The sequence below is a fragment of the Arvicola amphibius genome, chromosome 3, assembly GCF_903992535.2.
Source record: "Arvicola amphibius chromosome 3, mArvAmp1.2, whole genome shotgun sequence".
In the NCBI taxonomy this organism is placed as follows: Eukaryota; Metazoa; Chordata; class Mammalia; order Rodentia; family Cricetidae; genus Arvicola; species Arvicola amphibius.
In genome coordinates this window covers 82,440,445-82,467,682 of record NC_052049.1, presented here as the reverse complement: position 1 = coordinate 82,467,682, position 27,238 = coordinate 82,440,445, and the positions used below count along the sequence as shown (strand labels likewise).

Here is a 27,238-nt window from a genome sequence, read left to right as displayed (position 1 = left end):
AGTTGCAGCTTCCTCCTCAAGACTGACAAGGCTATGAGAGATTTGTAAACTAGTTAAGACTGCATAGATACATGTTTTGTGGGTTAGGTTGTAACTATGAAATACTCGTGTTCTCTTTTTATTTTTGTTTAATTGCCTACTGATTCCAATTTGTGCTGTTCATGTACTCCTGGGCTTGGGGGGGGCTGCCCACTAGAGCATGGCCAACCTACTAAAAGCCACCCCTAAGGGAAAATGACTCCAGCCTCTAGAAATCATCAGCTGTCTGTAGCTCCTCAGTTGGGAGTGAGGCCTCATAGTCCTTTTCCACTTGATGCTAAAATGCTGACTGGCTTTACTATATTTGGAAGGAGTTAGGTGGAGGATTTGGGGGATAAATATGATCAAAATCATTGTATTAAATTTTCAAAGAATTAATAAAATTATTTTAAAAAGTAAGCCAGGTGGTGGAGGCACACACCTTTAATCCCAGCATTCAGGAGGCAGAGACAGGTGGATCTCTGTGAGTTTGAGGATGTCCAGGACTGTTACACAGAGAAACCGTGCCTCAAAAATAATAAATAAATAAATAAATAAGTGTATATATGAATATGAAATATATATATGAATATATGAAAAATATATGAAATACTTATACCTTGACAAAGGGGGAAATAGAAAGAAGAGGAGTGAGTGCCTTGCTTTATTGGCTTATGTAATGCCCCATAGCATAGCTAATGATTACAGCCAACAGTGTGATAGCATATTGGAAGGTTGAGGAAAAGGAGTTTTTTATGCACTGCCTCAGCCCCACATTAACTTTGTTCAGTATCTCCAAGAGTATAATTTTAGTCCATTAGCACACTGCTGTTTCCAGGGAAGACTCACATAGAACACCCCATCTCTCCCAGAAGCAGATAACACTTAGGGCAGAGTGGACCGTTCTTATTTGGGGGTTGGTTGTATTTCTCCTCTTTATTTAAACACCTTCTATGATGGTCCTTGACTCATTAATATTTCAATTAGAAGGGGACAGGAGAGGAGGGAGGGATGGGGCTAGAGAGAGGGAGAGAGAGAGATTGCACGCGTTTCTGCAAGTGTGGTGTGTGTGGAGGGGCAGGAACTTCCAGGGACTTGTCCTGTCTCTGTCTCCCATCTTGCCACAGGGCCACTGGGATTACAGATGTGAACCACTGCATTTGGCTTTACGTGGGTTCTAGAAATCCCAAATCTGGGTTCTCCTGATTGCATGAAAAGTACTTTATGCTTTGTGTCTTCTCTCCAGTCCCACAAGTCTGGATTTCCTCTGCCTGGAAAATCAACTATCTAGCCCGTGTAGTGAAGAAATGCCCGCTACATCTTATCTTTGAAAACATTTTTCGGGGGGATTTGAACGCAGAGCAGGAAGCATGACAGTAAGACCACACATGACATGACAAAGACTGCAAATAAAGCAGACGCGTTCAGAGCACACTCATCCGGGAGAGAGAATGTGTGGGATGCATGCACTGGCCTGTGCTTGTGCTCCTCTGCCTGTGATGTAAGGAGAAAGACATCACTTTACTGGAGGAGCACAACCATCACTGAATCCAGAAGCCTTCCAAAGGGACTCAAGCTGAAGAGATTCACTTGTCACTCAGTGTGAGCGCTTCCAGGCCAGCCTGCCTGCTCAGTGAGTGACTGCCCATGGGGCAGGTTGGTTTCATAACCCTAGCAAACACACACACTCATCATCTTCTATATGTGACAACTTCTGAGGGTAGGTGTTCTCATCTCATGCTCCAGCTGTGGTGAAATGCTAGCCCCGAGGGAAGCCCATTTTCCTCCTAGGATAAGTACAATAATTTGCCCAACATTACTCCCAGAATCTTACTTAAATCACAGGAGAAAAAAGCTAGAGACTGATCTCTCAACATTTAAATTCCCTAATCTCCCGCTCTAAGCCGTAAGTCACAATCGCCTCCGAAGATTAAGATATATACCCTACATCACTTAAAGGGTTCAAAGGAATAGATAGATGTGCAGCATTCTCTTCTTCACCAAATCCCTGACTTTTACAGTGTGAGGTCCCCAGAGATCAACGTCCGTGAGCTTATGTGTAAGCGAATGCTGAGAATTTGGGATAGTGATTAAGTTCTCCTAATGGGACAAGAAAAGTAAATACATCTATAGAGTGTTTTTCTTATGAATACACATGGTTTTAAAAGCATAAACAGTTTACACAGTCAACCGGATTGGCTTCTTGAGCAGTCTCGATCATTTAAACATGTGTTACAAACACCACCCCTACCCCATGAGTGTTTGATTGGCATTTGTCAGAGTAAAGCAATCCAGAGGTTCCATTTTCCCCTCAGATTACCAATATGACTAGACCATCAAATGAAGCAACTGAATGCCAATTGCTTTTTTCTTTTTTTCTTCCTTCCCTTTTCTTTCTTTGCTTCTTTCTTTCTTATTTTCTTTCTTTCTTCCTTCCTCTCGGTCATACGGTTTTGAGTTAGACAAATGGAAATAACAATCCTGGAGGCTGAATTTTTATTTCTTAATTTTTTTTCATCATGACAACTTTTCAACAGCTAAACCGCTTCAGTAAATATGAGCAAAGAGACAGAGAGCCCAGTCACAGCACGTGTTTACAACTAAGTTAGAGACTCTTAAAAATAGGGTGTTTGATGGTCCACTGCCAAGATAGGAACTCCCGGAGCCTGGGGGGTACAGTTAATAAGAACAGTCCATGCGCCGAGGGCCCAGGGAAAAGCTGCAAGCCAGCCTTTGCATGGCCCCACAAAGACAGGGAAAGACACCATTGAAATGCAGGGGTCGGAGGGAGAGGGCAGGAAGCCTGCAAATGGGAGAGGTCACTTAGAAACCAAGCATCAGAAAGTGCTGCCTGGGGCTCTAACTGCAGAAGAGAACAAAAACAACAGAGCAGACCCAGGGACTGTTAGTTTTTGGAAAACAAGGGAAAGGTACCCAGATAGATACCACAACAAAGAAGGCTCAGGGTTAGGGATCCAGGCACAAAACTAAGTACGTTTATCTTTTTCGAAGATTTCTAAAACCGAATGAGTAAAACACTGGCAAGGAACCAACTCCATAGCTCTGCCTGAGTTTGCTGCTCCATGCAGGGAGTGATCACACTACCAGAGGATTCCTCGGATTCTTCTTTTTCCTACCCCAAGCCTTGACTTCCGGTTCTTTGGACTTTGGAGCACTTTGGGAATCAGACAAAACTATGGAACATATTCCCATTGAACATGCTTGTAAGCACAGTGCAGAGCTGTGCTTTCCATACAGGGGAACTTGAAAACTCAAGAAACTAAATCTTACATATAAGCACAAAAAACAAAATGCCTGATTTAAAAAAAAAAAATGAAAGCAACCTCAATAGGTGGGGGGCAGGGAAGGGATGGTATGGGAGGGGGAAAAAGAGAGAGAGACAACATGAAGATGGCTGCCTTCTTTTCCTCTCCATTCCCTAAACGTAGGACAGGACTTAGACATAACAACAGATTTACTGTTACATGGAAGCTTATAGCTGGATGTGATTCCCCAAAGAAAGCTCCAAAGATGACTCTTAACTTTGGAGCCTCACGCTCGCCAGTTCCACACTTCAGAATATACACAACATGGATCTTGTCCATGATTTTCATAGGTGAGGGCCTTAGGGAAAGCGATCTCATTGCAAGAAAGGAGGGGAGAAGCAGTGTCCACAGCACACCTGCAGATCAGAGGGTGCGCTGTCTTCAAGGACCGCAAGGTGAAGGCAGTTCATTTCTTTAAACATAAACTCATTTCCTAAATGGATTGGAGGCCCTCTCACAGCAGCCAGGCCTGACTCAGGCCTCCACAGGATGCACATTGCTCCCAGGCCTAAAGAATCTGTGCTAGGGCCCAGCCATGCCAAAGGCCAATGTGGACAATGACTCAGCATCATCCTCCTTCCCACAGAGCATGAGGTTTTCTTCAGAAGCTTCCACAGGCCGGCCTTCCAGGTGGCTGCAGAAACCTGTCTCAGACTGCAAGATGAAGCATTTCTGATGTTCATGGACTCCACATGTTCCCGCACTTTCTGAGCCTTAGAAAACAACTCCTGCAGTGAGCCATGGCTTTATGTGTCTGAGGACACCCATGTGGATGTCTTCCATATACTGCAAGAAGCACTGCTTACAGGCCGGTTAGTGGCTAGCCAGCAATGGCTCAATTTCTGACTGTTCCGCTCTTTAACTGCACCTCAATTTTCCTATCTATCCAACCGGAATAATGTCATAGTTTAACTACAGGAACATGAATTAAAACTTCAAAAACATCTAGAAGAGTCCCTGACAATGTAAATACTTAATTGTGACTTTTTATAGCACAGTATACAACACCAGAAGGCCATGATGAAGAACAATGTTTCCTACTCTGTGCACAGAACATAGTAGAAGGAGTTGTGGTCATAGAATTTCACATTTGTAAAAGTCAGGCATAGTGGCCCATGCCTTTGATACCAGCCTTGGGAGACAGAAGCAGTTGGTTCTCTGTGAGTTTGAGGAGAGTCTGGTCTACATAGTGAGTCCCAGGACAACCAGAGCTACATAGTTAGGTCCTGTCTCAAACAAAAAGCCCCCAAACCAAATAAACAAATTCATGCTTTTGAGACTGGTGAAATGGTTTAATCTGACACAAAGGCCTGAGTTCAGTTCCAGAATCCATGTACAAAAATCCAGGATGGATGATTTATGCTTGGAATTCCATTTATGCAGCGGTAGAGACAGATAGATCTAGTGCTTGTTGGCCAGCTAGCCTAGCATACTTGGTGAGTTCCAGGACAGTGAAAGACGCTGTTTCAAAACAGTATACAGACAAACAAAAACAAAAACAAAAGGTGTATGGCACCTGAGGAACCACAGCTGGGGCATCCCCCAGCCTCGACACATATGCACACATGTTTACCTCATACACTTAATGCATGCATTTGCACACATACAAAAGTCTGTGTTTGTATATTTGTCAGTAAAGTTCAATATTTACTGGTGAATGCATGCATGCTAGATGTCTGACACCACAGTGGAACCTGAATTAGAGATAAATAAAGCATATCTTTACCTCCATCAAAATTCTCATTGATAATGAGCACCACGCCCATTTTGTTTTGGCAGAAGTTAAAAAAAAAATCAACTTAAAGACATCTATTCTCCACTTGGATTTGAAATGCTTACAAATGCCATGTATAAGCCAAGAGCTATTGATCTTTCCTACAAGTTTCATCCGAGATATTTATTCAAAAAAGAGCAACGGGAAGGTGGAAAACTGAAAGACTAGTTCTAGATCCCATCAAGAATCTCCTTTAATTCCCTTCTTCAAAAATGACTGTGTACCCCATCTACAGCCTGCCAGTGGGCCTTGTGAGGTCATAAGAATTGTGCACCCCATCCACAGCCTGCCAGTGGGCCCTGTGGGGTCATAAGAAACACAGCAGCTAAGTATTTGGTCTCAAAAATTATACCATATTCTCACCTTGCCCTGTTTTCTTGCAAATTAATGATTGAAATTAGAAGTCAAAAGGCCTCCCCTTTCAGCCTTCCTTGTTGCAGATGTGGTGTGACTTAGAGTCCAACATCCTCATTCCATTCATGATTGCCATTCTTTTTAGAAGAATCATTGGCTTCGATTTTTGTGTGGGTGAGCTTGTGAGAGCTGGAGACCTTCGATGTCTCAATCTAGCTACGGACGCAATTAAGGATTTCGTGACTCATCTGCTCAAGGTTGCTGCTAGTGTGCCATGCACAGGACTACGCACTTGCAGGCACTTACCAAACAAGACTAAGCCCTTCCCACTTGTCTGTAAAGTCAACTCCACGACCGGCAGTCAATACACAGCACAGATGAAATTTGAACAACAGTATTCTTTCTTAACTTCTCCAAGCCTACTTCTCATTTGTACTATAGCTGTAGTGACAGCTCACTGATAGTGATAGTGAAAGCACAGGTCTCTGGGAGGAGAAGGTGCATGTTAAGTACTCTGATGATCACAGCTGCGCTTCTGCAGACTTCTGACAGTTGACTGTGCCACTACCCCTGTGGCCCTGGCATTAACTTCCCAACCATTGTTTATCCGATTACATTTCTTTCTTTTCTTTTCTTTTCTTTTCTTTTCTTTTTTTTCTTTTCTTTTCTCTTCTTTTCCTTTCTTTTCTTTCCTTTTCTTTTGACTCTTCCTCCCTTCCTTCCTTCCTCCCTTCCTTCCTTCCTTCCTTCCTTCCTTCCTCCCTCCCTCCCTCCCTCCCTCCCTCCCTCCCTCCCTTCCTTCCTTCCTTCCTCCCTTCCTTCCTTCCTTCCTTCTTCCTCCCTTCCTCTTTTCCTCCCTCCATTTCGTCCTTGCTCCTGCCCTTCCTTCCTTTTCTTTTTCAGTGCTGAAGATGAAACCCAGCTCCTTAACACTGGACAGAGACTCTGTTAATGAGCAATGCCCCACCCAATATTTCCACATCTAAAGCAGAATGGTATTCTCCATGAAAGAAACCTTTAGCACAGCATTTCCTCCTCAGTCCTTGACCCCAGTGACTTGGGATTAAAAGTGCAATAGCACTAAGGTACCAAGGCATCAAGACAAGCATTTTTCTCACACAGGTGAAAGCAGCACCCAGGCTGGGCCAGGATGACTGATGGGTGGACACACGGGCAGAGCTGAGCTGCTGTGCCAAAGGAGACCTTGGAACTCTACGAGAGATGTATTCTTGTGGCTCTACTCTCCAGAGTCTTTCCCAGATTTGCTTTCCTTTAATTGACCCATATCTGTCTTCAAACAGCTACTTCAGCTAAGGAAGAAGGTTCTGTGCGCTGTAACATTATGTTTGCCATGTCCCTTGATTAGATTACTTCAAGTCTTTCCCTTATAAAGTAAGTTGTGTCCAATGAGATATTTGGTCTGAGGTCCCAGCATGTAGTAAGTATTCAACACCTACACATTTACCCTTTTACTACACTAACACTATCCTCTCATAAGAGACAAGAGTAGAATTTGAACCTGGAAAAATTTTAAGACATTATCTACCCTATGAATTTTTCAATAGGATTTAATTACATTAATGCTCTCTCTCTCTATCTCTCTCTCTCTCTCTCTCTCTCTCTCTCTCTTTCTCTCCCTCTCTCTCTCTCTCTCTCTCTCTTTCTCTCTCTCTCATGTTTCTTAGGTACATCTATGTTAAATGCATAATTAAATAAATACACGGGACCTTGTATAATCTCTTCTCCTCCTCTTCCTCTCCCATCTCCAAAAGCCACATATGATAACTATAGGCTAAAACACAACATTCTGGCTATTGATTCAACAGATATTTACTGCATAGTTTCAGGACTTTAAGGGCCTGGGATGCTTACTGCAAACAAGACTGCCATGGCCCCTGGCCTCAAGGAGTTTACAGTTCCATTGGGGAAAGAGAAGAGACACACAAAGGAACTATGGATTCAGATAGTGATAAACTAAATTCCTTGTAAAAGTTATGAAGAAAATAAAAACTCTGTAAGAGGATATAGCATGCAGGAGTTAAAGAGAGATTAGCCATGTGTCTACCTTTTTGAGACAGCCATTGAGGTCTACGCAGGAAGTGATACTGGAGGTGACTTCTGTATGACAATAATAATTCAGCCAGACAGAGTACTAAGGAGCCAGGTCCAAGATGGGTGACTTGCCCAAGAGAACCATGATGGTGGAAGTCTGGTCAGCTGAGAGGATGGATTCCTATCACTCTGGCTATTATCACACAGTTCTTTCCTAGTTTCTATAAGTCAGCATACTTTTGTTTCTGCAGAAATTTCTTTCTTTCTTTCTTTTTTCTTTTTTTGGTTTTTATGAGACAGGCTTTCTCTGTAGCTTTTGGAACCTGTCCTGGAACTAGCTCTTGTAGACCAGGCTGGCCTCAAATGCACAGAGATCCACCTGCCTCTGCCTCCCGGGTGCTGGGAATAAAGGCGTGTGCCACCACCGCCTAGCAGAAACTTATTTTAAATAGTTTTTGACTTGTTTGTTTTCAGTTTTTTCTGAAAATTGCTCACATTGCCAACTCGCGTCCACATACTAAAAACAATCATTCTGAGCACAGTGTATGTCTGTGTGTGTGCATGTGATTGTGTGTGTGCGCATGTATATCTGTGTGTGTGTGTGTGTGTGTGTGTGTGTGTTTGAGACTTGGGATGCATTTTTTTAGCAAAGGTATGACAGAATCTGTTGGAGAAAAAAGGCAACTTAATATCCATTGCTTTAGAGTTCAAGAGAGAAAAGTCCCATTGCACAGCATATAATACCAAAATATGTTCATCTAAAAATCGTAACAAAAGAAATTCCAGGCTATTTAGAAGCAACTAGGGAAAAGGTCGATATCTCCACGACTCCAACTTAACAGACAATGAAGCCCTTCAATTAGCAGTATGACAACCACAACGCAAAGACGCTTTTCCATTCATGCGAGTTACATCTTGCTTTGTTAAGAAAATACACCCAGCTGTCCTGGAGCTTCAGACATGATTTGAAGACCCTAAGATTCGGAGAGTTACAAAGATGCTGAAGAGCTGTGTTCTAGCTGCTTCTGGGGTGTGGTGAGATGTGCGTTGAGAATTTCTCTCCATTTAATATTTGGGGGGAATGTTTCCTTTGTTGGTGCATTGGAGCCAATACTGCTTATTCTTCTTTCCAGTTCTCTTAAATCCCCAAACAGAGCTGAGTTCTCAGGGCTTAGGGCTGCCCTGGGGAAATAGGTGATTATGCTCTGCTTAGGGTTTTAGTGATAAGAAAAAAAAAAATCACAGTGAGCTGAATCCCATCCCCCAAGCCAATTTCTCTGTGACTCTCTTTTCTAGCTCCCCTTTAAAGAGGAAACCTATTTTAAAGATGAAGCGGTGACAGGGATAAAATCCCACCCATCAATCTGCACTTTTCAATTGTTCTGTGTCTATGTGGGAGAGACAAACAGATGGGGGACCGATGTGTGCAGTTAAACACCCGTCAACTCCCGAGAAGGAATTACTTTTCATTTTATATTCTTTGCTGCATGCTATCATTTCATGGTGGTATTCAATTTGGGAGCATTCCTTGCTCCAAAGAACTACAAGTGTAGTTGGTGGGTGTGGAGTCGGGTAATCAGGACTCTAGCTACAAGCAAATTAAATAAAGCTCTACTCCCATTACCTTGTTTCTTATGCTGTCTACCCCTGCCCCCAGGTACTAATAAATGAATACTTCTGCCCTCTGCCCCTTCTGATATGACCGTAACTTGTGACAAAAGCTACTTTAGACTCTCTTTACCAATCCCTTTTTTTAAAAAAATCATACCCATCTTTATTAACTTTTTTTGTTATTTCTCAATAGTTTTACTTATAGAGATACTAATGTCTAAGAAATAAAAGCCACATATGGGAGAAGTATTAAAAAGTATATCATAACAAAAAAGACTTCAGTGGTGACCCAAGCCACTCAACAGGTTTTTCTTGTTTTAAAATGATGGTGATGGTGATGATGATGATGATCATTGAAAAGAAGAAAAAGAACAGGAAGAAAGTCAATACTAGTGTAATGAAGGACTTAAGTTGCACAACAGCTAGCAAGCTGGTATCCCAGGACCTCAGTACTGCTTCCTAGGCTAGACTCTTCCTGTTTCATTTATATATACAGCCTGTGGGTCTACTATGATATCTCCCTCAACTCATTTGCTTATTCATGTATTGTGAAGTTAAGAGAGGAACTAAAACGGGACACGCAGCGTAGGGCCATTTCCTACAGAAAAGCAAGTGAGAATTTATAAGAATGCTTTTAAAGACGGAATCTGTTTCCTCGCTGCATGCTGTCCCAGCTCACAAAGTCTTCTGTGACCTCAAGGATCGAATGCAATTACGCCGGCCATATATACTTGCTATGTGCTCTGAGGTTCCCAAGGGCAGCACGATAGTACAAGGGGTGACATCTTTATGAGGTTAACCCTTTCTGTTTTAAGAGCAGACTCCCGAAGGCAGATGTGACTCCTGGAGCGTAACAAGAATGCTGGCAATCTGCTAGTAAAGAGGAACGAAAGGCCGTCATCCAGAAGGAGGAAAAACGCTCTTCCAAGGACGGTCACCTGGAGAAGGCTGGGGGAATTTGGACACACATGAAAAAGAAAAGTGGGGTGTCAAAGGAAGGGGTTTAAAAGAGAAAATAAAAAGCAGGGAAATCAGTCTGTTGGTCTGTGCCAGGAGCTTGCAAACTGTGTGTTGCCACCTCAAGTATTGTCTGGTTTAACCCCACAACATTTGGAAAGACGGACAGTTATAGTCAGTAATGTATCCTCAGGAACATGACTAAAACCAGCACTCACTGCCGTTCATTGCTTCCCAGCACAGATTTCAGCCAACTTTAGCGACATTATAAACCACCTCAAACTTAGTGGCCCTGGAGGTACAGCCAAGCAGAATTTCTCATGGTTCTGCATGGTAGTTATGCTGGGTGGTTTTCCAGCAGGTTATGCTGAGATGGGGGTGGGGTTGGTCACATGAGGACAGTGGTACCATTTGCAGGAGGGGTGCTTTGGTTTCTCTGCGTGTGGATAGCCCGCTTCCAGGCAGGTCCAGTTGCGTGGCTCTGGGATCCAAGAGGACTGCGTGGAGACATCCTCAGGTGTAGCCTGATGTTAGTCTTGTCACATATAATTGGTTAAAGAAAGTCGGGAGGCCACATAGATCTAAAGGAGGAAATAGCCATTCTTCTCATGAGTTGGAACGTACTACTTGAAAGGGTTATTTGATGCTGAAGAGGTTGAATGATCATTTAAAAACTTCCCTAAAGAAAGAGTCTAACACCCATGCTCATCCTACAACACAATCCTAACGTTCATGTGAAAGTTCTACTATTGCCTTTCTCATAGGCTTATAAAGTTATGTTGATAAATGACACTTTGGGTAGCCTCGAACAGCTGTGAAAATCCCTGTGCACTTCCCCTAGCTCTAATGTTGTTGTTTGTTTGTTTTGTGTCTTAATGAGATTTAATTTCTTCATCTACGAAAAGAGAGTTTCGCCTGTTTTCTCTCTGCAGGCTCATACAGGTCTATAAATTGTGGAAGCGTGGCCTATTTTTAGAGCAGCATAAACTAGCTCTCTAGGGGGACAGGCAGGATGGAAATGAGATACAGCGGGAAGGAGACGGCTTCTGTTTATGACACATTCCCTCCCATGCTGAGAGCACAGGATTTAGAGGATGGGGTAAGGAAACCCCTTCCCATGTGAGCATGTAATCCTCAATAATCTAGCTGCCTCTCTAGCCATTTTCATTTATTATATGTTAAGCAGCATACGACAGCCTTATACCAGGGATTACAGTGCGCCTCTGCTCCGAGGGCCTCTGGATCTAGTTAGACAAAACAACTGCCCTGTGCTACACTCACACACGAACTAAGAAGACCGCGAGTGAAAAGGCTCCCCAGCCAGTGTGCTCCTGCGGGAAATGCTTGGCTGGGGCTCTCTCAGAAAGATATTGTTGCCTGGCCTATGGAAGATCAGGTTCCCAAGGAGAAAACCAATGTTTAATTTAGCACAAAGAGAGCTCAGACTTTCTCTCTGGGGGACTGAGCTTGCAAACAGATCCACATACAGAGAATCTAAGCCAGCAAAGAAAGCTCTCTTCGGTACAATGCTTGGGATTTCGACCCAAACTTTACTAAGCTGTCACTTCTGTTGCTTTGTTGGGAGGGCTGCTGCTCAAGTCTACATTCTGGGCATTCCCCATGCTGCAGCAAGACAACTGCATGCATAACAGCAGCAGCCATGCCTTGCTGTCTCTGCGCTACGCGGAGCAGTGTGGCAATTAGAAAGCAAAGCATAGCTGGTTTAACGCTTAGGTGAACTATGGCCATAATAAAAAATTTGTTCTCTCAGCTGCTCATCCAAAGAACACTTATTGTTATATGATCTGGATTCTAGAGAGCCCCAGAAAGGAACAAGATATACCTAAGTATAACAATCATCACCCCAAAGCCCCATGCATATGTACTGACTCAGCGAAACCCCACTCCCTTAACCCTACTTGGGTAACATGACTTTGAGATAATACCTTGTGTGTCCTGGCGTCTGTTAGAAGACTGTTGCCTTAACTTCATGTGAGTCTGGATGGGTGTGTGCTTGTGAGGGTGCACACGAGTGTGTGCAGGTTATGTGTGTGTGGAGATCAGCCTCTGGTGTAATTCCTCAGAAGCCATCTACCTTGTTTGCCGCTGGAACTCACCAAGTGAGCTGGAGAGCTGGTCAGCGAAACCTTGGGATTCTCCTGTCTCTACACCCTCAGCATGAGAAGTGCAAGTGTGGGCCACCACACTGGGCTTTTCATGTGAGCGCTGGGGGCTTGAACCCAGGTCTTCACATTGTGCAGTGAGCACCTAATCAATGGAGCCATCTCCCCAGCCTTGGCTTTTTTTCTTTTAATTAGCTTTCTGCTCAACCCCATCAGGAGTTCCTGAAAGTGGTGCTGAAGACCAAGGCCTTCAATGTCCTGGGCTCTCCACAGTGGGAGCTATTGGTGTGCTGGGTAAGGTCCACTAATGTAACTTAGTTGTGTTCCTGGCAGAAGAGACCTTTGAAAGCAACAGTGTTGATGGTTCTGTATCCCGCAGGAATCTGTCAGAAGGACTCAGGAAAAAGTACACCACAAAAAAAATGAGACTAAAACAAAAGTAAACTCCCATGAGTTTGATGTTACATTTTGTAAGAATCGTTATCTTTGAGAAAAGGAACTGGGATCTCAACTTAAATCACAGGAACAAACAAATGAAGGAACACAATTTTGACAGTATTCTTTGAGTGAGATCCTATGTTCAGGATACCACAAGAGCATGAGAACTAGGTTCGCAGAATCAGCTAAGCAGGGCTCACAGGGGCTCTCAGAGACGGAATGACTAAACATGAAGTCTGCATGGGTCAGAGCTAGGTCCTCCGCAGACACAGTTAAGGTAGGTAGCTTGGTGCTCTTGTGCGACTCCTAGCAGTGGGAATGGAGGTGTCTCTTTTGCCTGCACTTGGGACTTTGTTGTCCTGCTGGGTTGCCTGGTCCAGCCTTGATATGAGGGTTTTTGTCCAGTCCTATTGTAACTTGTGAATTGTGTTGCTGTGTTGAGTTGATAATCCTGGGAGAGACCTGCTTTTTTTTTTTTTAAGGGAAATAGGAGGCTCAGTGGATCTGGGGGAAGAGGAGGTGCTGGGAAGACTGGTGGGAGGGGAAACTGCAGTTAGGATGTAATGTATGAGAGAAGAGCAAAAAAATTCAAAGTAGATAGATAGATAGATAGATAGATGATAGATGATAGATTGATAGATAGGTATATAGATAGGTAGATAGACAGATAGATAGATAGATAGATAGACAGACAGACAGACAGACAGATAGATAGATGATAGATAGGTAGATAGATAGATGATAGATTGATAGATAGGTATATAGATAGGTAGATAGACAGATAGATAGATAGATGATTGATAGATAGATAGATAGATAGATGATAGATTGATAGATAGGTATATAGATAGGTAGATAGATAGATATAGATAGATAGATAGATGATTGATAGATAGATAGATAGATAGATAGATAGATAGATAGATAGATGATAGATTGATAGGTAGATAGATAGGTAGATAGACAGACAGATAGATAGATAGATAGATAGATAGATAGATAGATAGATAAGCAAACATGATCCTTGTACAAGTATCATCCACCAAAGAAAAGAGCAGCGACCATTCTTTTCTTTGTTATTTCTCTAAAAGGAAATCCTGTTTTAGCTAAGAACTGCCATCACTACAGTTGCTCTCAAGTCTTGGCAACATCCTTTTCATGTTTCTTACAGAAAGACACATCTTAGGAAGCACAGAGTGAAGAAAAGATTCACAGCCAGGAAGTTCATGGGGACAAGGGACTGTAACCGTGCACTGCTCATGGTTGGGAAGGGGACGGGATCCTGTTGTTTTCAGAAGCATATGTTCTCCATTGCAAGGGCCTTTTAACCTGGGACTGGGTTTATTTTTAGAACTACTTGCTAATTTGAATTAAAAATTGAGTTAATTGTTAAGTTGAGGCTAGTGCCTTCAAAGGCCATCAACACCTTGGTAGATGATTTAAATAACTCACTCATTAACACACATTCCACAGGTAGGGTGAAGGTTCAGAATGTATTCTAGAAGTCCACAGTCATGAAGGTAATCCAGTCAAGTTCCAGACTGGATTTGTTGATAGGATAGGAAGACGTATTGTTTCATCTTGTTCTCAACAGCTCAACAAGGATACTCTACCAAGATGTAAATGGGTCCCAGATGATAGCAAACTAAATCACTGGGGGGGGAAGTTAAGTAATACAGAACCCTGCACTAACTCTTCTCAGTAAACATTGATGAGAAAAGCCACGCCTTGCAATGAATGTCTAATGTACTTCCAGACAGGGAAACTCAGGCTAGGTTGTTCATTTCTCACGTGAACTATAGTTCACTGAGCATCTACACGGTGCTAGGCATTTGGTTCATTTAGTGAAAAATTGTAGGAACTTAGTTCTACCATCATCATTTCTAAGGAAATGGAGGCAGGGGAATTTAACTGACTTCACCTGGAAGACACGGCTATTACATGGTTGAGTGCTGACTTAAACCTGGTCATTTATCCCAGATCCCAGACTTACTCTTTTTAATTGCTCTGCTAATTTACCTCCTTTGGTAATCCAATTTCAACATTTGATTTCCATCCATGCACCTCTAATAAGCTCTAAGGGGGAAAAGACGGCCCCAAATTGATCATTTATGTAAAGCTCTGGAATATGCACACTCAGAATACTGAATCAAACTCTAAAAACCACGAGGCCCACATTCTGATGTGTATACTGAGACTGCCTCATGTTCATAGCTGCTCCTTCAGTGTCTTGACTGGTTGTGCTGGGCTCTGGCCTTCCTGGATCATTACAGTATATGTAAACTTTTCTCTTCAAGTCGTGATTGTTTCTATGGGCCCTTACGGACAGGCAGAAATGTCAAAGATGGTAGAAGGACAGAACATTAGCTGTGAGTAGCTCACATAGGACAGCCTTCTGATGTGAATCAGAGAGATGGGGTGGGAGGAGTGTGGGAAGGAAGGGAGGGGGGTTGGTGGTGGTGGTGGTGGCTTTCCTCTGTATTCTGGAGGTCACTGGTTTCTGTTGAACTCTAATGTGCCTAAAGATTAGTTGCCTATCTGTATTAGAAACAAGCACATTTCAAATATTATCCATAATCACAGTGTTCTGTAAAGTTTTTCTCATGTTTCTTTTAAAGGACAAGACATTTCCAAACCAGGGTGCAAAACAGCTCAGATACTGAAGGAATTCTCCTGCTCACCAAGAGAGCTCATTACATCAACAGGACAAACCTTGCTTGCAACTGGAGGCAAGAAGTCTGGACAGGGGTGGAGCTATAGCTCGGTTCCTTTCAGTTTCTCTTCCCCATCTAGCCAGTGCGCTTCTAAAGCCCTCTGCACCCAGCGCCAAAGGCCATGTCATGCTGTATATAACTCACCATGAATGGGAAGTGTAAACAGCAAAACACTGAGCAGCCTTGGGAACGCAAAGTGCGTAGACGAGCACTTAGGCTGTGTGCCCTGAGAAGAGGCTGCTGGAGGGAGCGGCAATACTTGTCTTCAAGTATATGAAGGATTACTATTGCTTCACAGCTCTGGGCTCCTCTGCTCCTTCCTGGCTCCCTATTTGACCTGGGCTTTTGATTTGCTCTTGTGAGAATACCAGCATTTTAAGGATGTGTCTGAACCCAACCCCACATTTCCACCTGGCTGCTTACCCCACCACACTATTCTCTGTTCTAGCCCCTAAACCTTCAACTTCCACATGTGTGCCTGCAGGCCACACCCTCACCTCACCCTTAGTGTCTTCGCCCCTCTCAGGCCTGAGGTGATCCATATTCTTAATAAGATTTCTCCTGCCTAGATTCGAATCTCTTCCTCACCCACTAACAGTACTCCGGTTTCATTTACTTACTGTGCTTGGCACCGTGCTGTTTTGTTTAACACTGTATTCACTGGCCTGGAACACTCTATGCAAACCAAGCTGGCTTTGAACTCACAGAAACCTGCAGGCCTCTGCTTCTGCCTGGTCTGTTTTTTTGTTGGTCTTCAGAGACAAAGTTTCATACTGTAGCTCAGGCTAGCCTGGAATTTATTATGTAGCTCAGATTGGCTTCAAACTTGTGATAACCCTCCTGCCTTAGCCTCTGGGTGCTGGAATTACAAGCATGAGCTATCATGCCCATCTTAGTATTAGTGTCCCTGTTTCTAACACAGGACAAACATCACCTATCCGACCTGGTTTGGTGAGTGTGGTGTAAACATGGAAAGGAGCTCCCTGAGGACTTCGGGTCTTTATAGAAATTTGCTTCCCTCTCCCTTTAACTTTCTGTGTCCGTTTTAGGCCATCCAGAAGGCTAGGAACTTCTACTGTTATTTCGCTGTGCAGGGGGTGATTTCTCCATTGGACTGTGGACAGCACGAGCTGTGTTTGTAGCATATCACATCTCCTTTCTTCTCCCACAGAGAATTAGCATGAAAATGGAGAAGGAATTGAGAGTTGTTTTCATTAAACATGGATGGCCTTGTTTGCCTGTGGATGTTGAACACAGGCAAGGGGCTGGCATAAGGAGGGGGAGTCAGTAGAAACCACTCAGAAGGGCTTGGTCTGCACACATAGAGCAAAACTGGGTGGTTATTTCTTAATTTTCAAATTTGCTACTAGGTTTTTTTTTTTTTTTCTTAAACGAAATAACAGTGCTAAGAATCAAAGCAAACAATACAATTTAGAAAACAACCGGTCATTGTCGCACCACTAGTGATATTTAATCGCTGTGTCTAAGACTATCTGAAAGCCCCCGGTTAATGCCGTAGTGATTAAAACTGAGTATACATATAGGGAAGCCATAGACAGTAAAGTTTAAGATTGAAAAATATTGATGAGTAGTACTTAATAACATTATTTCAAAGAAAGCAAATGACTCCTACAAAAAGCACAGAGCACCTGCATGTGTGGGCCTTCACCCTGTCGCCAGTGCAAGCTTCCGGACAACATTTGGAAGAGCATCGCACAGCGAACCCTCCACTGGAACGTTTGCCTTACACTTCCTTGAATGAGGTGGAAAGGCCCTGGGTAGCTGAGAATTCTCCTTTATTACTTTGTTCTGGAGAAGCAAAATAAAATAGGTCTGCTTGTAAGGAGATGATTGCAGCATAAATAAATAATGTAAACAGTCCACTCAGAGTCCCTGAGAGGAGATTTGTCATGTAGACATCCAGTCTCGGACTTCCAGACCTGCCCGCCACGCTTTGGGCAGCTCTCAAATTCGGAGCTGGTTAATCAGAAACTCAGAAAACACCTGGGAACTTGGCGATCATTTAACTTGTTTGGCTTAACTGGTTTGGCTTTCTGAAACTAAGAACTGGCATTTTAGAATGCTGTTGGCAAAATATTTAACTTTCCCATATCATTTTTGTAAACAACTTTTCTAATGCCCCTTAGACACTCTGGGGACACACCTTGCCAAGGCTTCTAGGGCCCATGCAGATGTATAAAGGACACTCTTGAAAGACACATAAGACTTCACATCATAGCCCACTTTGAGGAGTGTTCTCTAGGACTTTGGAGATACTTAAATATACAGCTATTTTGGTTTTATCTTGACAGCCCTGGTTTTGCAAGCCCAATCCCTCTGTTTACAATACAAGCTATTTTACCACTTAAAAAAGACAAGCGAAAGCTGAGTGGATCTCTCTAAAGCGTGGAGGAGCCAGTATTCCCCCTTGATGCTAGGAGCTCAGCAACAGCATTGTGGAGCTTCTGTCTTCTTTCCCTTCTCCCCCAAACACTCACTAATGACAGTGTTTTCCCACAGGAACTGATCTCTGCTTGACAGATGAGCGTTCAGTGCCTTGTTCCCAGCCATCCAGCAGGCTGCCGATCAAGCAGGCCCCAAACCAAGACAAACTCCAGGTCTCGTCTGTGTTCATCCCTCCACAGCACATTAGAGAGAAGGTAAAGTCTGAGACTGAAGATGGCCTGGTACCAGTTATCTACCTAATTAGTCTGTGGCACAGGAAGAGAGCGTGTCTCACACAAGTGGGAAAAAATATAATTTTCACGTATGTGTCAACTGAACCGCTCCATGCACCAGCGGTTATTGAGATTTTACATCTCATTCAAAGAGTCAAACATACGAAAGCAGAAAATGATTTAGTGGCTAAAGTCTTCTCTGAGTGGCTAAAAAGGTCAGTTTCCTTAGAATCCTACAACCTCAACCTTTCTATGAGGCTTTGGGTTCGCAGTCTCTGCACAAGTGGGGCTTCCCCTCCACTGGAGCTAAATGAAGAAACTGGCTGAGTAAGGACAGCAGAATTAAGCTCTCAAGTGGACAGAATTAGAACTGACTTAGAGGTTATTCTTGCATTGTTCTTCAAACTCAAGCTATTAAAGAGCCCAGGCAGTATATAGTCTTTGCCATAGAACATCCCTCACAGACAATGTTATCCCACGAAACAGAAAGCATCTGTTCACCTTCATTTGGCAGGTAGTACTGACAATGCCCAAGGCATTGGCACATGTCACATGCTGGTTACCGAACTTCACCAGGACGCATCGCACATATTTGATTTCAGATGATCAATACTTTTCCTTCCTCCAAAGGGCATTTATGGGCACTTAAAGCACACAAATGAACATCAGAGTCTTACACTCAACACATCTAGACTACAGAAATCTGTCTAAGGACATAGACAATCAAACTAAGGAAAAATTCTGACATGCATTCTCAGCAGAGGCCCTTTAAAATTTTGAACATTGTCTCTGAACACAAGAGATGCCCAAGCCAAGGGAGACCTCTAGATGAGACTCCTGAATGCTCAGGCCTCTCCCCATCCAGTGACAGCAGCTTCCTACAGAATTTGCCTCAAAGACCCAAGTAACATTCAAAGGAACAAAGCACCAAATGTAGACACTAAAACAGAGGGAATTCCCAATAACTGAAAGAGTATCAGAGCAGCCACTCTCAAAGAGGAGTGAGCATGTGGCCTGAGCTGTTGCCTTTCTTTCCTAACTCACACCAAACCCCTGGGGCTTCATCCTCACACTCACAGAGGGTGTTCCAGCAAGGGGCTATTTTAGGAGGTGCTTGGTGGGCGGGAGAGAGAAAAGAGAGTCCCAGAGAAAGGGGCGGCAGAGCAAACACCTTCAGCTTTTGCAGCTGCAGACAGTCTAGCAGAGACAGGCCAGGCATCATTGCCTGCCTTGTTTTACATCTGAGGCAATGCCCCCTAAAGTTGGTTTCATTTTGGGTCCTGTGACACTCCAGCAGAAGGGAGCCACATCAACTTCCCTCCCAACTGGACAGAAACAAAACCAAAGAGGGCTGCAGGGGACATGCTGCCTGCCTTGCTGAGGCAGGGAGGGAGCGCCACAAGACAAGCCGGCCCTGTGGGCTTCTCCCTAGGCTTGGCACCCAGAGCAGGGATCAGTCTTTCCCTCTGGGGCTGGCCTGGGTGCCTCGCTCTCAGGATCACCCCAGAAGCACTTGCCAGGAGACTCTGAAGCACACAAAGCCGCATTATTGGGAGGCTTGCAGACAGATTATAAATTTACTGGGGACAATCAAGGCATTTAGTTACTTTTGGCCGCAGATGCTGGTGACACGCACATGCACACAAACCTCATTCTTCTCCCCCTCTTCCTTCTCCCCAGGATCTCTCTTTCAGGAGACAAACTTCCTTTCGCTGGGAATTCCAGGGAGAAGTGGGGATGGAACAGGTGGAAGAGAGAGGAATATAGGCCTGTAAAGTCCAATATTAAACTGAATAATTTCACTCAAGGATAAAGCACAGGCCAGTGTAATTATGGGTAGTTAGTTAGCTTTCATCTGGACCTTGTGGGGGGGGGGACAGAATCACAGCTCTAAGCAAACCAAGAAAAATGTGTGCCTTGTGGGGGAAGAGCAGTGTCTCAGTCCCCAGAGTTTTCCAGGAACCATGGGAATCACCACAGATGAAGAGAAAGGGGCCAGCAGCCAGGAAGAAGTAGCTACCGGCTGGAACAGGCCCCCTCCTCCCTCAGGAGCTCCTTAGCACCATCCTTCCTTAGGCTCCCATGGCTGCTTCCCGCCTCTGCCTTCCATCAGGCTGGGTTTAGACTATAGTTGTCCCACCGGTCACAGGGCTTCAGGGGCCCAGTGGGAGGAGCCTGTGGGGAGCAGGACTGGGATCCAACTTTGACTGAAACACTAATGGCAGAGCAGTTTGGGGGAAGTCAGAATACCACAGGCAGTGGGTCACCTGACCAAGACTGACAACCGAGAACCAATGACTCAAGGCTTTTCCCTCTGGGTGGGGTGTTGCTCTGCCTCTGAGGAAGCACTTCCAGGCAGAAAATTACTCAGGCTCTTGGACCCAATGTGTCGTCACCAGGAGGAACTGAGGACAAGGTGGTTCCTAGAACCATAGAAAAAAGCTCTCAGGGCCTTCTGGGAGTTCTGGGAGATAATGCTGCTTTATTGGAGGGTCCAGAAAAAAAAAAGACTGGATTGGGCCTGGGCTGAGGAGCCTACAATGATCCTGGTAGTTCTCATACCGAGCATTCCTGCAGTAGTGTGTCTGAGAGTTCCCCCTTGTTTCTTACTATGGGGACATTCTGTGATGGGATGTCAGTTACAGACAGGGCCCTTCAGAGGGGATGAACGATGGGGCAAAGTGAACAGATCAACTGAGCTAAGTTAAGAATGTCTTGCTGGGCCTGACCCGGAGGGTTCTCGAGGGTTTCTCAGCTGTAAGTTCTACTTTCACAAACTGTGGACCCTTCGAGCCTCTGGAGAACCCAGGCTCTTATCTAGTAAGGGACACCCTTACTAGGTAATGGCAATGGGCACCAGTGACTAATAGTAAGAGCTTACAACCACATACGCACATCCTGCTGCCTTTGAGAGACTGATGTCTTGGCCATCTTCATGGCCATTCATTCCACATGATGCCAAGACAACCATCAACTTCGCGAGAGGCCACAGGACCAAAGCCACAATCATAGGAGAAAACCAGGTGCCTTACCGCAAGCAGGGCCGAGTTGCGCTGGTCCCCGGGGGTCGAAGCTGGTGGTTGCTGCTCTCTGTTTATCCCACCATTATCATTACTGGTCAGCCGGTGCTGCTGGTGGTGATGGTGGTAGTCTGGTGGAGGTGGTGGGGCTGTGGCTGCTGCCTGGGAGGCCACAGAAGGGACAGCAGGGGGCGGTGCAGGGGCTGTGGTGGTGGCAGTTGTGGCTGTAGCCTTGGCATGTTTGTTAGCCTTCCTAGCCCCCTGGCCATGCTGGACCAGGCTGAGAAGCTGCATAGTGCTTTCCCTTTCTCGATCTGAGCTCTCGGCCCTACCACGTTCATAGCGTCCTTCACAGCTCAGGTGGTGCTGTCGGCAGACAGCAATGCGAGCCCGCAGGCGTTCCACAATAGCACTGTGCACTCTAGGGGTGACTGAGCCCCCTCCAAGGAGCCCCGCCCCAGAAGCCCCCCCCAAACCTCCTGCGGGGGCCTGCGGGGGCGCTGTGTCCCCCATCTTGTTGGACACAATGATTACTGCCTCTGGGATGGTGAGGTGCAAGAGGCTGGGGCTGAGTATCGCAGGCAAAGCTGGTTTCAGTGTTCAGGGCCACATGAATAAAGGTCTTCAGAGGGTGGGGAGATAGTGGAGAAGGTGTGGGGGAGGGGAGCGAGTAGCAAGAGGGTGGGGAGAAAGATTAGAAACCAATTGGAGAGGGGAAGTTAGAAACAAACCCTGATCAACTTACTCTAATTGTGTTTGACAGCTCAGGAGAAGTTGGAGAGAGTTGTAGATCTTTTTCTCCCCCACCAGGCTGACAAGAGCCTCCAGGTACTTTGTAAACACAAAGTCTGGGGGATAGTTCAAGAATTCAGGGATCATCAAGGAAGAGACAGAAACGCATAGCAAAAGGAATCAAAAGGGTCATTAACAGAGGCCCGGCCTCCCCCTCACCTAGTTGCTTCAGAAAATTATTTCTGGGGGTGTTTCTGCAGAGAAACACATTTCTAGCCTGGTCTCTGTAACCAGCAGCCTTCACTTCTGCTCAGGTTAGAAAACAAACAACGGGGCTCTTTCCCTGGGCTTCGGAAGTCATGTTCCAAGTGTAGGAAATCAAGGCAGACTGTCTTGGTTTCTCCGTCCCTTTCTCTCCCTCCGGTGTCCTCCTGGGGGGCACGGTAGAATGTAGTCTTCTCCCCAAAGGAGACAGCTTTTCAGTCTTAACAATGTCTGTAATTGAACTTCAGGACCATGCTCTTTTCTTCAAGCTAATCCAATCACCGGCAGAAATCCCGATTCCCTCTTAGGTTGCTTAGTTTTAAATGAAAGCACTCTGAAGTGGCTGGCTACTGAGAAAGCTCCTCCAACACATTTCTTCCCCTTTCCCACTTACGTTTTTATCCCTCACCCCCAAGTTCTATTCTAATACAGTATCAAGAGAGACAAAGTCTTCCGAGAGTAATTTACAAACGATGGTCAAACTTACAAACTTCCAGCAAATTGCACCGAGTCATATCCAGCCACTTTTCTGTCCACTTTTGTACATTCCATTCCCGGCCAGTGGCTCACAGAGTCTGGACTCCCATAGGCAATGTGGCTCTATCTCTTGTAATGCTTCGCTTTATAGATGGGGGGGGGGGGGAAGAAAAAAGTAGCTTGTATTTTCCTTTCTCTTTCAGGTCTGTTCCGAGCGCTTTTCTGACACCGGCTCCAGCTCCTCGGACTCACGGCGAAACACAGGCTTTCATTGTGCTGCGATAGGAGAGGGAGAGAGAGAGTGAGACAGAGGGAGAGAGGGAGCCAGCAGGCTGCAGATGGGGGAGGAGGGCGGGAGCTCGGGCTCCCTGGTGGAAGGCTGGTGCCGCTGCTCCAGTGAGTAATCGCAGCCAGGCGCCGGGGAACGGAGTGCAGAGGCCTCCCAGTGGCTGAAGAGGCAAACCCTCCAGAACTGCACCTCGCTCTACAGCTCAGCCTCAGCCTGGGTGCTGCGGTGGGGGGAAGACGGGGGAAATTCCCCAGTCTCCTCGCAAGGGTTTGAGCAGCTCTCAATGTTGAAGAAAATTCCCAGCCAGGGAGTGTATTTTTCCCCTTCCAGGCCCTCAGCCCGCCCCCCTGAGGATATGATTTTCGGTTTTCAATAAGCTGTGAACGACACCACTGGGCACCCCAGCAAGAGCTGGGTGAGCACGGAGGAAAAGCTTATTACCACAGTGAGGAAGTTGGTGAGTGAGCGTTAAGAGCTACAGGGAGGAGAGTCCACGGCTGTCTCCTAAAGAGACCCACTGATGTGGGCCAGTGAGTTTGGGCAATGGGCTGGGAGGTGATGAACAAATCAGCAGAGATAAATAAACGTCGGGTGAGACTGATATTGCCAATACCTCCAGAAAGAAAAAAAAAAAGAGAGATCTTTTTCTTTGAAAATCACCTAATACAAGAAGGTGTGTTGTCCATAGCTGTCGTGTTGGAACGTAAAGGCCACATGATTTCAAGAGCATTCATAACAAAACAAGGTTTTGGTTCCTTATGTTCCGATTGTGTGGCTCGTATCCGAGAAGCTTGGACAAATCTGTGTGTGCTTATCCATTCCAGAGAATAAACTAACGTGGGCATGGTACTGCAGTCAGGACCAACAGACGCACAAGTGCCGTAATTCACAAGTCTTTTGGAGCCGAGGTCTCAGGAAACGAAGTGGAGTCACTTTACAGACTCTGGAATCTCAGAAGTATGATCATGCTTCCAACGTGAGCTATGGGCGGAAGTGAATTAATGCTCGTGAGAATGAATTTACACACAGTGTTATCCATCCTTCACAGGCTGGCCGATTGCAGCCCACTTTATTTTCACAGGTTCTGGGATGTTAAGTTGGACATGTAGGTAGATAGGCACAGTGACAAGGCTGGGTAGGGCATATCTGGAATGCTTGGAATCCACAGATTTCAGGGTTTTTCTTCTTCTTCTTCTTCTTCTTCTTCTTCTTCTTCTTCTTCTTCTTCTTCTTCTTCTTCTTCTTCTTCTTCTTCTTCTTCTTCGATTTGGGGATATTGACTTAGACAAGTTGAATGTATCTCTCTAATCCCAGAAGTTCTTGAAATCCATCATGTTAGCTCTGTTTAAATAAAACCTTCTACAGTATCCTAGGTTGGGTTTGACTCAATTACTTTCAGTCTATAGAACCTCTGGCTTTTCTTGGGAACATAATACTTCTCCCTGTCTTCTTCAAGGCCAAATTCTTCTCCACTCACAAGGAGAAATGAGAAACTATATTTATCACCCTATCATAAAAAGTGAAGGGTTTTGAACCTTGAATATTTCATTTTTAAAAAAAGTGTTCAAGAGACAACGTTTTCTACTAACTTCTACCTCTAAAATGCGATATTTAGGAATCATAACAAATAAAAGAAAACTATGTAGCATTTAAACTAAAAACACTCATTCAATAGCCTATGATGATATAGGTTTTAACAGTGTGATACCTTTGGCCAAATAAACTACTCCTAGTAATATAAATTATAAATCAGAATGATAAATTTGCCAAATTGAGATAAAATAATTGATATAAAATTGTCCATAGTTTTAAGGTATTGTGTGTTGTTTCAATACATGTATACACTGTGTAATAAACTCTGCCTTCTGGATTTTTTCTCTTTTGTGATAACCGAGTGCAGTTGTACATGTGGTCTGAGGACAGCTTTGTAGAGTCAAATTCTATCCTTCCCCCTTTACTTGGACTTCATGGATTGAACTCAGGTAATAAACTCGCATTGCAAGTGCCTTTAGCTGCTGAGCCATCTATACAACCACCACCCCTTTGTAATTCTGACAGGAACATCAATTAAAAGCTTGGGAAGCAAGACTTCAACATACAGTTTTTTGTACTACATTCCAGTATTTAGGACACTCCTCTGGACTCTAAAGTCTAGAGTATCTTTTTTATACATTAAAAAAACTTCTATCTTTTGCCTGCCTGAATGTATGTGTATCACATTGTGCAGTGCTTCACTGGCTTAGTACAGAAGAGGGCGCTAGATCCCCTGGAACTGGAGTTACAGATGGGTGTGAGCCACTACGTGGGTGCTGGGAACCTGACTGAGGTACTTTACAAGAGCAGTCAGTGTTCTGAACTGCTGAGCCAACTCTTCAGTCCCCTTTTATACAGATTTACTTCCATACATCTAGACATTTAATCTCTGGTGTCCATTTATCCCTGACATCCCTCTACTTATGCACATCATTTCTTCTTATTGAAGAGAAATCATATCTAAACTCCACATTTCACATATATCATTTCAATACATGAACATTCTTGGAGATACATATTATTCACTTCATTCAGTTCCTCACTTAGAAGAGGATGGAAGACTTATCATGATGATTTGTTCCACATCAATAATTCAGGAGGTTAGACCAGAAACTCTTTAGACCCAGGTTCTCTTAGCAACAGCACTTGCCACCTTAGTGGAGAGACTTAGTGACATTACAAGCAGGTCTAGCTCAAGGGATACACTACTTCCCATGTCCACTTTGAAGTCCAAGCAGGTCCTATACAACCCAAAGAATGAATGATGGGTACACATGCCTGAATATGAGAACACACCAGTCAAGAAATTCAGTTAATTACACCAACTGCTTATGAAAGAATTATTTCTTTCGGCCTCCTCATTCTCTCTGTTTTCTTGTTTGTTTCCTCATTCCCCTACAGCCTCTGTCTAGCCCTCTGAATTCTTTCGAGCATTTATTCTTTTGCCCTTTTCTTAACATCTCTACTATCTAAAGCTACCAAACACTAAAGCAACTAAGGCTATGGTGATAAATGCTCCTAATCAAAAGGTTCAGTCATGTCAGAGGACCTAAGACACAGAAGCTCAAAACTGTCATGTTATTGAATTAATACTGATAATAGTAATAAAAATACAATGTCATAATATAAGAAAAGTTAATTCTATTATTTTCCACACTATTCCTAGAGTTTGCTTGATTTTGTCCCCTCAATCCATACTAGGTCTCACTAAACATTTATTTTATCAATTCTTTTGCTGCTAGCAGATACCCAATAGACTCTTGGAGGCTCCAGTCACTTCTTGGAGGAGTACATTTGGTTGCAATGGCCTCAAATGCCAGAAAAACCACCTGCAAGCATTTTGATCATAATATGTTGCTGTATTTGGGAAAGTGCTTCAAATCAGCAATGTGACCAACCTAGGAACTAGGTCGCCTACTACCATAAGTCACCACTACTGTTAGTCCTTTTACTTTATAATTAGTTGAGTGCTATGAAAATAATACAGACTTTAGACTGTCTCCCTTTCCAGGAGATTCAAACTTGTCACATGAAGAAGTGATTCTTTCCAGGCCATCATTGTCTTTCTTTTTCCTCTTCCTTCCTGTACACAAGTCACCCATGATCTTGACCCCTTGCCATACTCTATCAGTTTTCCTTGGATTCTTCTCTGCTTCCCTTTGACACTGCACTTTCATCTTTATTTTTTAAATATGACTTTATTTTTGTTCTCTGGAAGTGAGTTAAGTAGTAATTCTCCATGTGCCAGAGAAATACAAACAGCAGTGGGCATGTGATGGAAATGTCTGTTTCACCCCAGAAAACTGTTTTTCACTCGTCAACATGAGTGTCAGTATCCTTATACTTCTTGTATCAGCTTCAGTATCCCTGTACTTCCTGTATCAGCCTCAGCGTCCTTGTACTTCCTGTACGTCCCTGTACTTCATGTATCAGCCTCAGCATCCCTGTACTTCCTGCATCAGCCTCAGCATCCCTGTACTTCCTGTGTCAGCCTCAGCGTCCCTGTACTTCCTGTATCAGCCTCAGTATCCTTGTACTTCCTGTGTCAGTCTCAGCATCCTTGTACTCCCTGTGGTTTTTTTTTTTACACTTACTACCTTAACAGACCAATAAGAGTAATTATAGAAATATACTTCAGAAAATAAAAACTCATCTCCATGTAATTCTTGGTAATTTTATGTAATATATACATGGAGGCATGTTATGAATCATACAATAGATGAAGCTAGCTAAGGTCAACTAAACTTTCAGTATGAAAAAAGCAAATAAAAAGCCACAGAAGCACAAGTCTTATCTTTAAGAATATATATATATATATATATATATATATATAAAAGAATATATATATACATATATATAAATAAAAACAATACACAGC

General features: G+C 44.0%; 1 protein-coding gene across 1 annotated transcript in view; it reads right to left on the bottom strand.

Annotated features, from left to right (window-relative positions):
* Window positions 1-22,870, bottom strand: part of Maml2 (mastermind like transcriptional coactivator 2) — a 325,881-nt gene extending 303,011 nt beyond the window's left edge. The window contains exon 1 of the mRNA XM_038324003.1: window positions 21,078-22,870. Coding sequence (XP_038179931.1) covers window positions 21,078-21,578 — 501 coding nt within the window. The 5' untranslated portion in view covers window positions 21,579-22,870. The remainder of the gene's footprint in view (window positions 1-21,077) is intronic.
* Window positions 22,871-27,238: the final 4,368 nt, after the last annotated feature.